Source organism: Motacilla alba, chromosome 3, assembly GCF_015832195.1.
Source record: "Motacilla alba alba isolate MOTALB_02 chromosome 3, Motacilla_alba_V1.0_pri, whole genome shotgun sequence".
Taxonomy (NCBI): Eukaryota; Metazoa; Chordata; class Aves; order Passeriformes; family Motacillidae; genus Motacilla; species Motacilla alba.
The window spans coordinates 24,263,568-24,277,541 of record NC_052018.1 but is presented as its reverse complement, the minus strand read 5'-3'; the positions used below and the strand labels follow the sequence as shown (position 1 = coordinate 24,277,541).

At 39.4% G+C, this 13,974-nt stretch overlaps 1 protein-coding gene across 3 annotated transcripts in view; it reads right to left on the bottom strand.

The window, feature by feature from the left end:
• The window catches only part of LRRC1 (leucine rich repeat containing 1), an 86,301-nt gene that overhangs the window by 31,257 nt on the left and 41,070 nt on the right, over nucleotides 1-13,974 (bottom strand). For all 3 annotated transcript variants that reach the window (XM_038133953.1, XM_038133954.1, XM_038133955.1), the window contains exons 5-9: nucleotides 7,560-7,616; nucleotides 5,892-5,955; nucleotides 5,053-5,127; nucleotides 3,172-3,316; nucleotides 644-762 (exon numbers count right to left, since the gene is read on the bottom strand). In XM_038133953.1, the coding sequence (XP_037989881.1) occupies nucleotides 644-762; nucleotides 3,172-3,316; nucleotides 5,053-5,127; nucleotides 5,892-5,955; nucleotides 7,560-7,616 (460 nt within the window). The remainder of the gene's footprint in view (nucleotides 1-643; nucleotides 763-3,171; nucleotides 3,317-5,052; nucleotides 5,128-5,891; nucleotides 5,956-7,559; nucleotides 7,617-13,974) is intronic.

The window sequence follows — 13,974 nt, the reverse complement described above, 5'->3', positions numbered from 1 at the left end:
AATTGACTGTTGGAGAGGCATCTTCTTAACAGTCTTAAGCTTCTAACTCAACCAAGTACCAACTGAGCTTAAGAAATGCTCAAACCTAGTTTATTTGAAGACAGCTACTCTCCAAGTGTCAGTGTCATATGAAGTTTCAAAACAATAGAAGGAAATACCTAACAGAAGGAATTCTGAGATTTTATTTTAACTGACCACATATCATAGTTAACACCTGTCTAGAGCAGATCAGCAGAGCAAGGAGCAGTACAAGTTCTGCAGTTCTCAGGGCTTCTATTCAGTTCCAGCAAGACTGATCCAGATAAGGCACAGCAAAAACTGGCAATAATGCCACACAGCACAAACCCCCACATCAAAACCACAACTAAGTAAGTGATACCTGCACTCCACATGCTCCAATTCTCTCACTGGCCATGAAAGACTCCAGAGTGAATATGTAATTGCTTAAGCATTTGAAGGGTGGATTGTCACTACACACAACGTGATCTCCACATTCATTTAACAGGTAAGAAATAATATGCATTTAAAGAAAATGCACTGCTTAGCAGTAGCAAGGGTGAGTAACCTAATGAGCTAAGTGATTCAGCACTTAACAGCAGGTCTTATTACCACCTGCCATTTGAGCAGCCATGACCACGCATACCTGCAGTTGGTTTTCTGTGAGAACTAGTTCAGTAAGGCTTTCACAGTCTCCAATGGAATCAGTTAGTTGGATCAGTTTGTTCTGATCAACCTTCAATATGGACAGCCTCCGCAATTTTCCTGGACAGAAAAAACAACATGGTTTTTTAGTCTAGTAACCTCCCATACCTTTAAATACATACATTTTTACTGCTGCAAAACTCCCAGAAATCTTCTAAAACAATGAAGTTTTTTAGGTAAAATAAAACAGCCCAAGCACTGCTTCACTTGGTGCTTGCATTATTTCTGCAAGTTTTAATATCACTGAATTAATATTCAATATACATATTCATAGCCAACATTTAAGCATAATAAATTGTAATAAAGTTACTATCTGAAGGATATCCCATGTAAATATCAAGGATGTGTCTACCCAAATGCCTATAAACAAGTGAACTTCATCTGTTTATTCCTCACTTATACAATGTTTATTAATAAAGGAATGTTCAGAAGATCACCCACAGTGAGAACATGTTGCACTGAAGTGACAGCCCAAATCCAAACAGGATCATGGTCTCCTTGTCCTAACAGAGAACCTAATTAGCCAGACAGGAAACCCAAGTTTATTCTTTAGATGAGAAATCAAACTTCTCTGAAGGTGATTTTCTCATGAAGAACAAAATACTGTTTCAGGGCAGAAAACTCAATTTGTTCTACTCCTTTGTATTAGAATGGTCTTTGGTGCAAAAGCTGACTCAGGCAGAGCCCATAACAGAGAATTCAGGAGACAATACTAGGTGGTGATACCTCACTGCCATCCCTGTGTGGTCCAAAACAGCTGTAATAGTCCAAAGTATCAAATTCACTGATGATGCTAAATCATGAGGAGATGTTTGACACACAGAAAGACAGCAACCAAAACAGGAACCTGAAGTTTAGCACAGAGAAGTGCAGAGCTCTGCACCCAGACAGAATAAACTTGTGCAGCAGCACAGCCTGGGAAGTGAAATATACAGCTATACAAGAGCCCTGCTGGAAAGGACACAGATACCATGGTGAGCACCAGGCTGAATACCAAGCAGCAGTGAGCTCTCATCAGAAACAAACATCAACTAGACAACATTAGAATTATAGCCAACAGATCAATGGAAGTTGCTATATCCTATCAACCTGCAATTAGTGAAACCACACCTGTAAAATCATTCTCAGTTTCATGTGATGTCCTGTCTTCCCCCTCAGCTCCCCTCTTCAAGTGATGGGGGTCCAGTAGTTACGGACATGACAGAGCCAAACTCTTCTCTGCAGGGGCAGGTGAGGCAGCAATGGCTGCAAATTGCAGCGTGGGTGATCCCATCTGGACATCAGGAACAGCTTCTCAGTGACAGGGGGTGCAGCACTGGCACAGGCTGCCTGGGGGTGCTGGAGCTCCATCAGAGCTCTGGTGACTGAGGAGACATGGCCACAGCTGACCTGAGCCACTGGTGCTGGTGAGAGCCCTGCTTCCAGAGCTCTACAGATCCACCAGTCCCAAGGATTCAGTGATCAGCTGGGCAATGCCCAGGAGCTTCCACAGAGACCAGCAAGGTTCTGTTCTCCCAACAAGCTCCGTCCAGCCAGGTGCATGGGCTGCTGACTTTCAGAAGCTACAGCTCCGTTTCTGATGTACAACAACTGTACTGGCCAGCACACATCACCAGAGAGGGCTGCTACAACTCCCCGTCAAACACAGATTAGGCAGCTGTAGGACCCACAGTTGTCAGCCCACTTCCCCAAGTCTAACTTCTAGAGAAATTTTTCTTAGTCTTATATAGAATATATATGAAGGGGGAAGGTCTGACCACTCTTTTCTGAATGTTAAATATAAACCATATTCTCCTACAACGTGGAACTTTCCAGAAAACCAGCTGATGAGTAGAGGAAAAAAAAACCACTTGTTTGTCTACTTGTCACAACTACTGTATAGGTAAAAAACATACACCTTGAAAAAGGCACTGGTAATGCTTCAGGAAACATTCTTTAGTTGCTGAACCCAATCTAAGGGGTCAGACACAGAAAGGTTGTAGTTTGAATCCTCAATGCAAGGATTCATGCTCTGCAAGGCAAAGAGTCTTCCACTAGGTTCAGCAGAGGATTAATCACATTGCCCAATTGAAGATAAATACAGATCACCACTCAAAATTCTGTATTTTTTGCAGTGATACTTTCAGCCAGTCTTATCACGTGACCCACAGCATGTTACAAGCTAAAATTTTGCAGTGTTAAAGAGTTCTGATGGTGAAATGGATACAATGGGAACTGAAGGGATATATTAACATTTATGTTGTTTGGGAGGTATCAAGTGAAGATTGAAAGGGAGGATTATGAGGGAGTCATTATGCAGACAATTGAAATGCAGCATTAATAGAGCTATGCATTTGCTACTAAGCAAAAGAAATAAAAACCAACATGGGACAAGCTCATCTCTTGCACAAAAAGACTTTAAAAACCCAAATGACTTCCAGTTACAGTGGGTTGCATGGTTCTGTGTGATAGCATTCACTTTGTACTCACCAATGCCATCAGGTAAGACCTGAAGTAAATTCTGAGAAACAAGCAAGTCTGTTAAAGAAGTCAGACCACTAATTTCTTCAGGAAGGCTTTCCAATTTATTTTCAGAAACATCCAGACAAAGCAGGTTTTTCAGGTTTCCTACTTCCTGCGATACAAGGAAAAAAATTTAAGTCATGCCGAAACACGTAAGAAAGCACTTTGAAAAATGTACCATCACAATGAAAATTCCACAAAGAAAAACAATTATCTGTATGACCTCTTAATTGGCCATTCTTTGTATGACCTCTAAAAGCAGAAAAAAAGTAAATATTTACACTTGACTGAACTAACCAAGTGATTCAGTCACACTTTCTTATTTTAAATATTAAACTGGCTTCAGTAGTCAGGCAAGCTATGCTGAACACACCCAGGCAAGCACCAGCCAAACCTGGAGTTTTCCTCAGTAGAGACTGCAGAGCTGTTTTTTTCAGAATGGCAGATTATCAACCACCACATAATTAAAGTCTACCCCTCCCAATCAACCCTAGGCAAATTAGGATTAGTCTCTCTTGGCTGCTACAGCAACATGCCATGACATCTAGGGATTTCATATCTTCACATCTCCCAACTACAACAAATGTAGAAATAAGAATTGGGGGTGTTGCTCTAGCAAGCATATTTGAACTGCCAAGTTATACTGCCATCACCTACTATTATTAATAACTAATTAAGTTTTTATCGTGGCAATCCGACCACTGGACAGAGAAATACCTTTGTCTCTGTTAGCTATCAGAGCACCCCCCCCATTCCCCACGCACACAGACATCCCCATACACACTGAAGGACAGGTGTCATTTTAGCCATCCAAACCACCTTTCAGAGAACAGAATGGCTGACAAAGAAGTGCCTTTTACTTTTACATATATGAAGTTTTCATACAGCAATGGTATTGATCCTAACTTACAAGATCAGTTCTTTTACTTTTGAACTATCTGCCCCTCAAAAGGATCTTTCATTAAACACATATCCTTTATCCTACAAGTTCATCCTTTCAACTCTGGACAAAATACACAATAATGGCCAGTTTCAATAAAAATGGCTGCTGAAGTCACACTTCAGTTTTTATGAGTGATCATCTCTAATTACTAGGCCAAGCCAACAAAAACAAAGTCAACTAAACCCACTAAACTGTAACTGATTTACAAGACACACAGTTGAAAATGAGGTCCATATAGCAAGTAGCAGCAAACTGCAGAAGGAACAGAAGAAAGCAGGTTTTGACTTGGCTGTAAGGGAAAAAGAGGGAAGAAGAACCATCCCACATATTATGAAAGTTCTTAAGAAAGGGAATTTAGAGTGCTATAAGCTTTAAATGCTAAGTTCCCTCATCCCATGACTGATGTCAGAAGGAGGATTTCCCTGCATAAATCAAAATTTCTATTTATGGCAAGAGTTCCATTATTGCACTTCTTCCAAACACCATGCCTAAATGGATGAAGAGGACTACAAAAAAAGAAAAAAAATTCATACTCAAACCTTTTAAAACTGCAATTCAGATAGATAACCATCACCTTGGGTATCTCAGACAACTTACGGCTCCCTGATCTTTGGGCAAGAACTATAAACAGACGATGTGTCATCCTACAAACTGAACAATTTGCCTATTAGGAAACAATTCCTTTGTCAAAAAGCTTAAAAGAAAATTTCTGACAATGTACAGCATCATGGCCAATCCCTTGCAGAGGAATTTTTCAAGACAAAACCCTTACACACCTAAAATGAAACCCAGGCAAAGCAGACTGAGAAAAATATTCCATTTTAAAGCACTTCACTGTAGGAATGAATGAAAATGCTTTCTTTCAAAAACATCTTCAAAACAGTAGCAGTAGAGCTCATTTTTACCTGAGGTATTTCAGCTAATTGGTTTCCATCCAACCAAAGGTCTTTAAGATTGAAAAGTGCACCAATTGTTTCTGGCTACAACAGAAAAAGCAGTAAAGTTAAGTAGCATAGGAGCGTCAAGTAAAAAAAAAATTGCCACCCCACAATTACAGTCTAAATAAACCAATTCTTACTGCAAGCACTATTTAGAGGTACCTTGGTTAGAAGTAGCAAGGGTAACTGTAAGTATTTGGGAATTCCATCATACAAATTAATTGCTGTAACTTCATAATCTATCATTCTTTCCTGGCATGCACTAACAAATTGCCTGCACACCCTGAATCTACTGAAAATCCATCCAACGTTCACCTGAATCACCTTAAGGGAGATGACAGATATATTTTTTTGGTAGACCGATCTGTGACAATGTAGGACCTCTCGACCCTCAACAGTTTTGTTTCAGCCCTTTCCCAAAGATTCTCACTCTCACCCTGGAAATTTAACTTTCATCTGTGCTTAGGCCATCCAGTTCCTGACACAAGTCCATGTGGTCATCATAACTGCAAGCACAGACAAGATTTTGTGTCCCTCCACTCGTTTTTATTTCCATAAAAAAAAGCTGTGCCGCACTGTCATTTTCTAGAGATCAGCTGCAGTTTTTTGAGAAAAGTGATACTGTACTGAACAAGACTAAACAGATATGAAAGCACCACCTCACTCTCAAAATTCATCTGTACCTGTAAAAAGACTCTCCCTCCATGCATCTTTCTTTCCTCAGTTTTGGACATCCTACAACCTATTTAATCTAAATTATGCATGAAACAAGACCAATGTGCAGTTTCAGTGGTATGTTCTCTTACCAAATGATAAAGTTCATTGTTTCCTAAATCAAGTTCTTCTAGTCGCTGCAGCTGGGCAAGTGATCTGTGAGATGAGATAAATCAAAACAAAACCACATTAGACTAAAGCAACAGAAACCCCATGTATTTTAATAAGCTCATTTTACTGAAACTTGCTTTTCAATTACAATGTACTGTAGGCAGACAGTTATTTTACCAGGCACAGACTGTTTGCAGTAGTATTTTCCTGAAAAAATAATTTGGTTTGTCAGTGTAACTGTATGACCTTGAAACTTAAAACTTACTATAGGCAATCAAATCATTACTTTTTTTTTTTTTGTTATTTCAACAATAAGTCCCCAGGGGTAGCAAATACCATATATTTCAGTATAGTTAGTTAGATTTACTTTTAGAGGAAATTTACAGTTAAGCAACTAGATAAAAATTCCCTGTAGTAATCACATAACTATGTAACTCAAGACTCAATATCCATCATTTATCTTCTCAACATGATCCATCAGTTTCTGAAATACTTCTGGTTTTGAGACTGCAAACAGAGGGAAGCACAAAAGAAAGTAAAAAAAGTTCAAAGCACCAGACAAGAGAGGGCCACCCTTCAAATCAGGCTCATAGAGCTCTTGCTTACTTTCCCCAAAGCTGCAGTAGCACCAAAACTAGAGAGAATTATCAGCCACATTACTGACAGTCAGAATTTTCATGGAGCAATAAAACTGTCAACATTTCGGATAGCTTCATAATGACACTGCATGGCCAAACTTCACTAGCAATTGCTATCTTCTGACCACTGGCATTAAAATGTGTTGTGGCTCACTGCTATGATCGGCCACAACCAAGGCACTTGGGTAGACTGACAGGCAAAAATTACCCCAAAGCAACTGGGGAAGAAATTCTGATAAAAAATAGTTAAATCTTTTACAGTGTTACAGTATTAGATTACCTAAACAAGCAGAACAGGAGTCACCAGAACTCTTGCAAGAAGCAACCAGATAGTGAAGGAAGGAAGGAAACTCCTTCACTAGAGAAAGAAGAGGCCGCTCCCAGGCAGACAAAAAGGATCTCCAAAGTATAAGGTACCATATTAGTCTGACAAAAGACTACCAATTCCTCTGCCACAATACGGACAGTACAGAGATATCTAGAACACTTTTTTCTCCAAAAATCACAGTGGGTGAAGTCAGACTTCAGATATCAGTAGGCCTAGTTTGCTACCAAGGGTTTCACCTCTAGGTTTTAGAAGCTTTTGGCTACTCAGCCCTAAATACAAACACTTATTTAAATGTGATAAAGGTCTAGAGTGAAAATCTCAGAGCTCTTACTGCTCTACTTTCACAGTTACAAAATTTCACCATGAGAACAACCCAAATCACCACTCCCACTGCAGATGGGCTTGTCCAATGCATGCAGGATGTGTTTGGTAATGCTGTATGTCATAGAGAATACTTTTTTAGAGAACAAAGACAATCCATGCAGACTGCAGGTTCCTGCTATTAATCAAGTACAACTAGAAGTAATGGATGTAAGCAGATGTTGCTAAAAGAAGGCTGTATCTCATGTTGTCAATTAGCTTTGAATATTTTTTCTAGTTGTCATTCAGTTCCATATGTTAGCAGATTTTAAGAATAAGAACATTTTATGTTAATATAATGAAACACATGCAATGTGACTTACTCAGGTAAATACGTCAGCAAATTTTCTCTCAGTTCCAGTGAAGCCAGGTTATAAAGACTAAAAAAAACCCAAAAAACCACATTTTTAATGCCATCTTACTTTTTATATTCCACATCCTATGAAGAAAAGTGTGCAGTCACACAGTTTAAAACAAGTTGCTATAAACTGATTTTTGTTGTTTTAATTACACCACATCATCTTGTGAAAGGCAGAATAGAAAGACCAAGTTTTTGCTTGTTTCTCTGTGATACTTCGACACATTAAAGGTAGAAAGTAAACATACAAAACACAGATTTCCATTTGTTAAAAGGTTTGTAGTTACAAGCTACTAAACAGAGCATGCTATATTACATCTGAACTGCTTTTACTTACTTGCTTTCAGAATCTGGCATGGGCTACCAAAGTCAGAGAGCACCAGGTAAACCCATCACTGTCCTAATGACAGCGTGCTCATTACTCTAAGTGACATTATGCTGCTAAGCGGCTCACTTACTCCAGATCCCAGGCTTTTACTAGCATCACCATAGCAACATTCAGATTTCCCAGGGGTTTATTTATGACTAAATGGAACACAAGGAGTCAGACATTATCCCAACACCATAATCTGCTCTAATCCTCCGCCATCCCAGGGAAAAATGAAAATCAGATATGGTGACTGCAAATAAGTTTTCCACAACTGAAATATGTTCTGTCCTGGTGCGCAGGGAAGGGGGACAGTGTGCTAGGCCTTGAATAAAATCTAGATAAAAACCAAGGATTTCACAAAATTTGAAATAGCTGTTAATTCTAAATTGTACACTTTAAGGAAAAAAAACACAAACAAACAAGTCCGTGCATTTAGACTACATAAAACTGAAATATTTTCTCATCTCAAACAATACCAGCTTACCAAATTACAGAATAATTAGTTAGCTCCAGTAAAAAAAAACAGTTGATAATAAAACTTAAACATAAAAAAAAAAAAAGAAATCTTCACATTGCAACTTCAGTACAGTTATCTAAGCAGAGAAAAGGAACAGAATTGATGTAATGACTAGTTAAAAGGGAAAGAAGATTTTTCATGGATTGACTTTTGATGGTGTCTGAAAAATAAATCCTTATCTCATGCAGCTGTTTCATCCTGCATTCAAGAAAACAGTGAATGAAATCTCATGGGAGCCTTGATTACGGTCTCAGCAGCCCTTTCCAGCTTTTAAAATAAGCATATTTTATTCACTGGGTTCTGTATCCCTCCAGAAGTATAGTTTAAATATACCATACTAAAGATACTTTAGTAGAAGTCTATTACAAATTGAATTAAAAGCTAAGTGAGAATAACTCTGCTACTGCCACTCAAAATCATTGACAGGAATAAGCAAGCCACCACTCCAACAACACAAGAGAATCTTCACACATAAAAATTTTAGCACTATAAAACACAAGTCAAGACGGGACAGGGTATCCAACATCCTTGAGGAAGCCAAACAAGTGGAGTGGGAGAGGGAAGGGGTGATGAGAACGGCTTCTCTCCAAAAGGAGTGTGAGTCTGGTCTTGCTGGCATTGCCACCCACAGACTGCCATTACATTCGTGTTTACAGGTTTTCTAGAAACCTCTTTCCACCTTCCTTTGAATGTTCCACTTTCTCTTCAAGCTTATATTAGGGAAGATCCATGATTCATTTTTATCAAGAGAATACAAAAGGGATGTGCACACCTCCAAGCTGCCTTGTAATCCTGTGTTTACACATCACCCCGCATCTACTTATCTCCCTCCCCATCACACTGAAGCGTTGATGAGTAAAATGGTGCAATCTCTTCATTTCTTTTCTTACCTCAGACACCACTTTGGCTGTGGCTGAACAGAAATCTTTGCCAGAAAAGCATATTCAACAGCAAGAACTTGGGAGCCACCATCTTAACCAGCTGCATCATATCATTAGGCTGAGGCAGTCCAGTGAATCAGCTCAAGAAACTGATCCTGCTTAGAAACAACTCCACAAGGAGAGTAGCACAGATCCCCAATCCAAAACAGACTAAATCCCCTTAAACACCTGGGCCAGTACAGCTGCCAAGAAGATGCAAGGAAGGCAGCTGTGCAGCAGCACTGTGAGCACTCACTGGCAGCTGTGCCCTGGTGAGCATCTCTGCAGAGTGACTGTAGCCCATCACAGCCCCAGCCTTGGTTCTCTTCTTGTGGGAAGCAACCCGCCAGATTATGTTTTCATCTCCAAGGACACAGCTTTGTGAGGGAGAAATGCTTTATTCATTCTACAGCTATGCTCACCCAGAGCATGCTGACAACCCTAACTCTGCCCTGGAACGAAAGAAAAGATACTGCCCCACACACCTTTATCCTTTCTACTTCTTCCAAGGTCTTGAGTCCAAATCCACTATAAGCAGACCCCAATAAGCAAAATTAAGCTTCCCACCAATATAGAGACCTAAGTCTATGAAGTTTAAATGAGCAAAACTGCATCATTAGAATGAAATACTATGTTTAAGATGGATCCATCTCATAAAGAGGCCAGAAAATGAAAGGAAATTTGCCAAATATTCTTAAATTGTGACTAGTTACAGAAATGGCTCCCAGCAAACCTATGTGCTGCAACCTAAAATGTGCCAGCTACCGTATAAAACAGTACCGTATAAAAGACACGCTGACGTACTGAAGCACTAATCTCCAATACATTAAAAAGCAGAGGTATAGCTCGTCCTTACATCTACCAACAGGGTCTTAACAAATTGTGCATGTACTAACATTTTTCTGATATTACATTCTATTAAGAAACACAATTTTAAGTCTTTTTGCAGGAAAAATTCTACATGAATTCTTAAAAATTCTTATTATTTTTCAAATATCTTTTCTGATTTAGTAACACTCTCTCTGGAAAGTGCAATCCTTCCTCTTCTCAGCTACAAATAGATATTTTTCACAATATACTAAATGAAATAATTTTTTTTTCCCTAAGCCTTTAATTTTACAGGTGCACTGCCAGTCCAGTATTTCTAAAGTCCCTGAAAAAGAACTAAAGCAAGCCATACTTTATTGATTTCAGAATCTTGCCCTAATTCTAATCTCCATCTTGTAGAGAAAAAGCAGTCATGGGAAGTTACCATAAAACACAAAGGCAATAGCAATCTAATTTACTCAGACTAAAGAAAGATCCATCAGTAGCTGTTCAACAACTGCATTTAGAAATGCAAACCACAGAGCATTGCAGGCTGCTTTCCAATGAACAGTCCTTACTTCCCAAAAAAAAATCCAACAGAAAATGCACAAGCAAACATAATTTATATTCTAAAGGAGAAAAAAAATCCAAAACAACAACAGCAAAGAGAAAAACAAAACAAAACAAAACAAACAAAAAAAATTACAAAAAAAAACCACTATCAGAAGATACTATTTCACCAGGGTTGAAAAAAGCATTAATATTGTAATAATTCTCACTAAAAAGCCACCACACAGACTTCAAACACTGAGCACGTGTGAGACATTACTAAGCACAGGGAAACCAACAAACCAAGCAGAGGGTGAAGGTAACTGAAATAATTACAAGTTTTCCATCTCAGCAGTCCAGATGACTTCTGGTGTAAGGCTGGAATCAAGTTGAATTTAAAGGTACAACATGGCTAAAAATGTCCGTTTCAGTATTAACCAGATGTAATTGTTGACCATTCCTGTCAGGTTTTGAAAGAGAAACGTGCAATTCAACACAATCTACAGATAGGGAATACCACAAATATTCCTTCATCAACTGCAGCACCCTACACTAAAACAAAAAGTAGACTAGAATCATCCACTAAAACCAGAAATAAAGCCTGTTCTTTTTCTTCCCAAGCAAGTCAGTTTGGATTGATTACAATGAGTTTATCAGCACCACCATGTTCCACAAAACAACCTTTTCACTGACAGATGACTCTCTAAACAACAGAGATTTACTGCAATAGGTTTAAAAACATCACTGAAGTAAAAAAAAAAAAAAAAGAAAAAAGAAAAAAAAAAAAGACAGCTGTTCTGTAGTTACTCTGGATGAAATTACATTTTCAGTGTACAGCAGACATTAAATGTGCTTCATTTTTTGAAGTTATAAAATACAAAACTGCTATGAGTTTATCCTAGAACTTTAACCTTGAGAGACAGTTCCCTCTATCCATGGGGACAGAAAGTCAGCCTTAAGAGTAACAATAGACAACAAAATACATACACCCCATATCTATCACAGTCCCTGCAAAAAGACTAGGAGCTCCAAGCCCTTGGCAGAGACCAGCAAAGGTTTCTGAGAGAGGCACTGGGAAGCATAAGACATACGCTATTTCCTTGTGGGAACAAAAAAAAAATGCTAAAATTACAAAAGTGGAAAGAGAAATGTGGGAAAAGCTAGGAGAAAACAAAGATAGATGGCAAAAAAGAAGTTATATAAAAGTTGAAGTCAATAAAAACTGAATAATGCCCTTCTCTTGATTAATAAATGCTACACTTTTTCACCTCATATCAAAAGCATGACAAGAGTACAGGCTTTGGGAAATAAGGAAGCAAAGTTGGAAGAGATGAAGATCTAAAGCACTTGCAGAAATCCATGGCCCAATACACACCCCTTCCAGCAAGTTTCAGCTGGTTGGGGGAATACAAAATCCCAAATGCAATTTTTTCTCACGTTTGTAAAACTGCAAAAAGAAGGGGAAGACAGCATGGGCATAGCCCCCATATTTATACAGAATAAGATAAGGCCCTGCACAACAAGGATAGGTAAGGTGAGAACACAGTATAGATTCTGAATATGGTCTGGTGTTACACTCTTTAAGCAGCAGCAATAAAGACACTACAGAACACAGCCCAAGGATGCAGCACACAGAAATGAGAGATTTAGTCCACATTTTGACCAGTGCACCAGTTCCAAAGGACTTCAGTTCACTGGGCCAGCATCTGAAGATTACTGGTACTTACATGCCCTGCCTGGGTACACAGCACACAGACTGAAACATCCATCATGACAGTACACTGGGAAGGAAAGGACTCTAAACTAGGCAATTGACTGTTGGGGTTTTTTTGTGCAGAAAACAAATATGGTTTCTCTGTCTATTCAAGGGTCTTCCAAGACATAAGGTAACTGTGGTACTCTGACAACAGCAGAACAATGCATTAAACTAGCTATATTTAAATGTATTCCAGCCCAATGCCACTGGCCAAATAAAACTACCAGTAGCATGTATGACCCTGCCCCAGGACACACCAGTTAGATGACTACAGACCCATGTGAAAGGATCCTAGTAAGCTATTCCCATCCCACAAGGCTTCCAGCTGCAGATCCACAATGCACTGAGAGCCTGATATTTAGCAGCTTTTATTCCCCAAGAAAATGACAGAGTTAATCAATAACTAGCTAGCTCTCAAAATACCACTTACTCAGACTCTAAGATTTGAAGGTACAGCATTCACCTTTGGGATAGGCTCCTGTTACAAGCCACTCCCAAAAAACCCTCTTTCTCTTTTCCTCTCTTGACTATTTCTTCAACTGCACACAGACCCTAAAAAAATCAAATGTCCAAACTCCCAAGGCCACATCATCCTGGTCTGCATAAAAACAGTGTGGCCAGCAGGTCGAGGGAAGTGATTCTATTCTGCACTGCTGAGACCCCATTTGGAGCACTGCATCCAGCTCCAGGGGCCCCAGCACAGGAAAGGCACAGGCTTGCTGGAGCAGATCCAGAGGAGGGCCACAAAAATGATGAGAGGACTGGAGCACCTATCCTGTGAGGACAGGCTCAGAGAGTTCACATTTTTTAGTCTGAAGAAGAAATTTTTTACAATGAGGGCAGTGAGACACTGTAACAGGACACCCTGAGAAGCTGCAGATGCCTCCTCCCTAGAAGGCAAAGTCAGATAAAACAGGGCTTTGAGCAACCCTATCTAACACAACGCATTTCTGCCCACATCAGAAGGGCTGGATTAAATGATCTCTGAAGGTCCCTTCCAACCAAGCCAAACCACACCACTCAATCAAATTAGGTGCTTAAAGCTGGATTGTTTCAAGAGCTCCTGTAGCATGTACCCATTTTCAGAGTTAATTACCACTTCAGTTCTTCCCTGAGTCTGCCTTACCTCACCCAGTTACTATACCTGCCAGCAACCTCTCTTCCCTGTGTCTGAACAACCAGCCCCACATGGGTTTTTGGTGTAATGACATTTCCAATGCAACAGAAGCAGTATCGGCCACCTAAGCATTCATATCCATTATATGGTAACGTATAAATAGTAGAATAGTCCTGCCTTGGTTCTTTTTTGCTCATAGAAGCTTGTTTTACAATGAGAATGATAAAAAAGAGCACTGATGAACTTTTGTAAATCTAATCTGACAGAACTGAAAAAGAGACCTTCTGTCCCCACCATGCAATAGGGGAGAGTGATTTATGCAAATTCTTAGGTACTGAATGCCA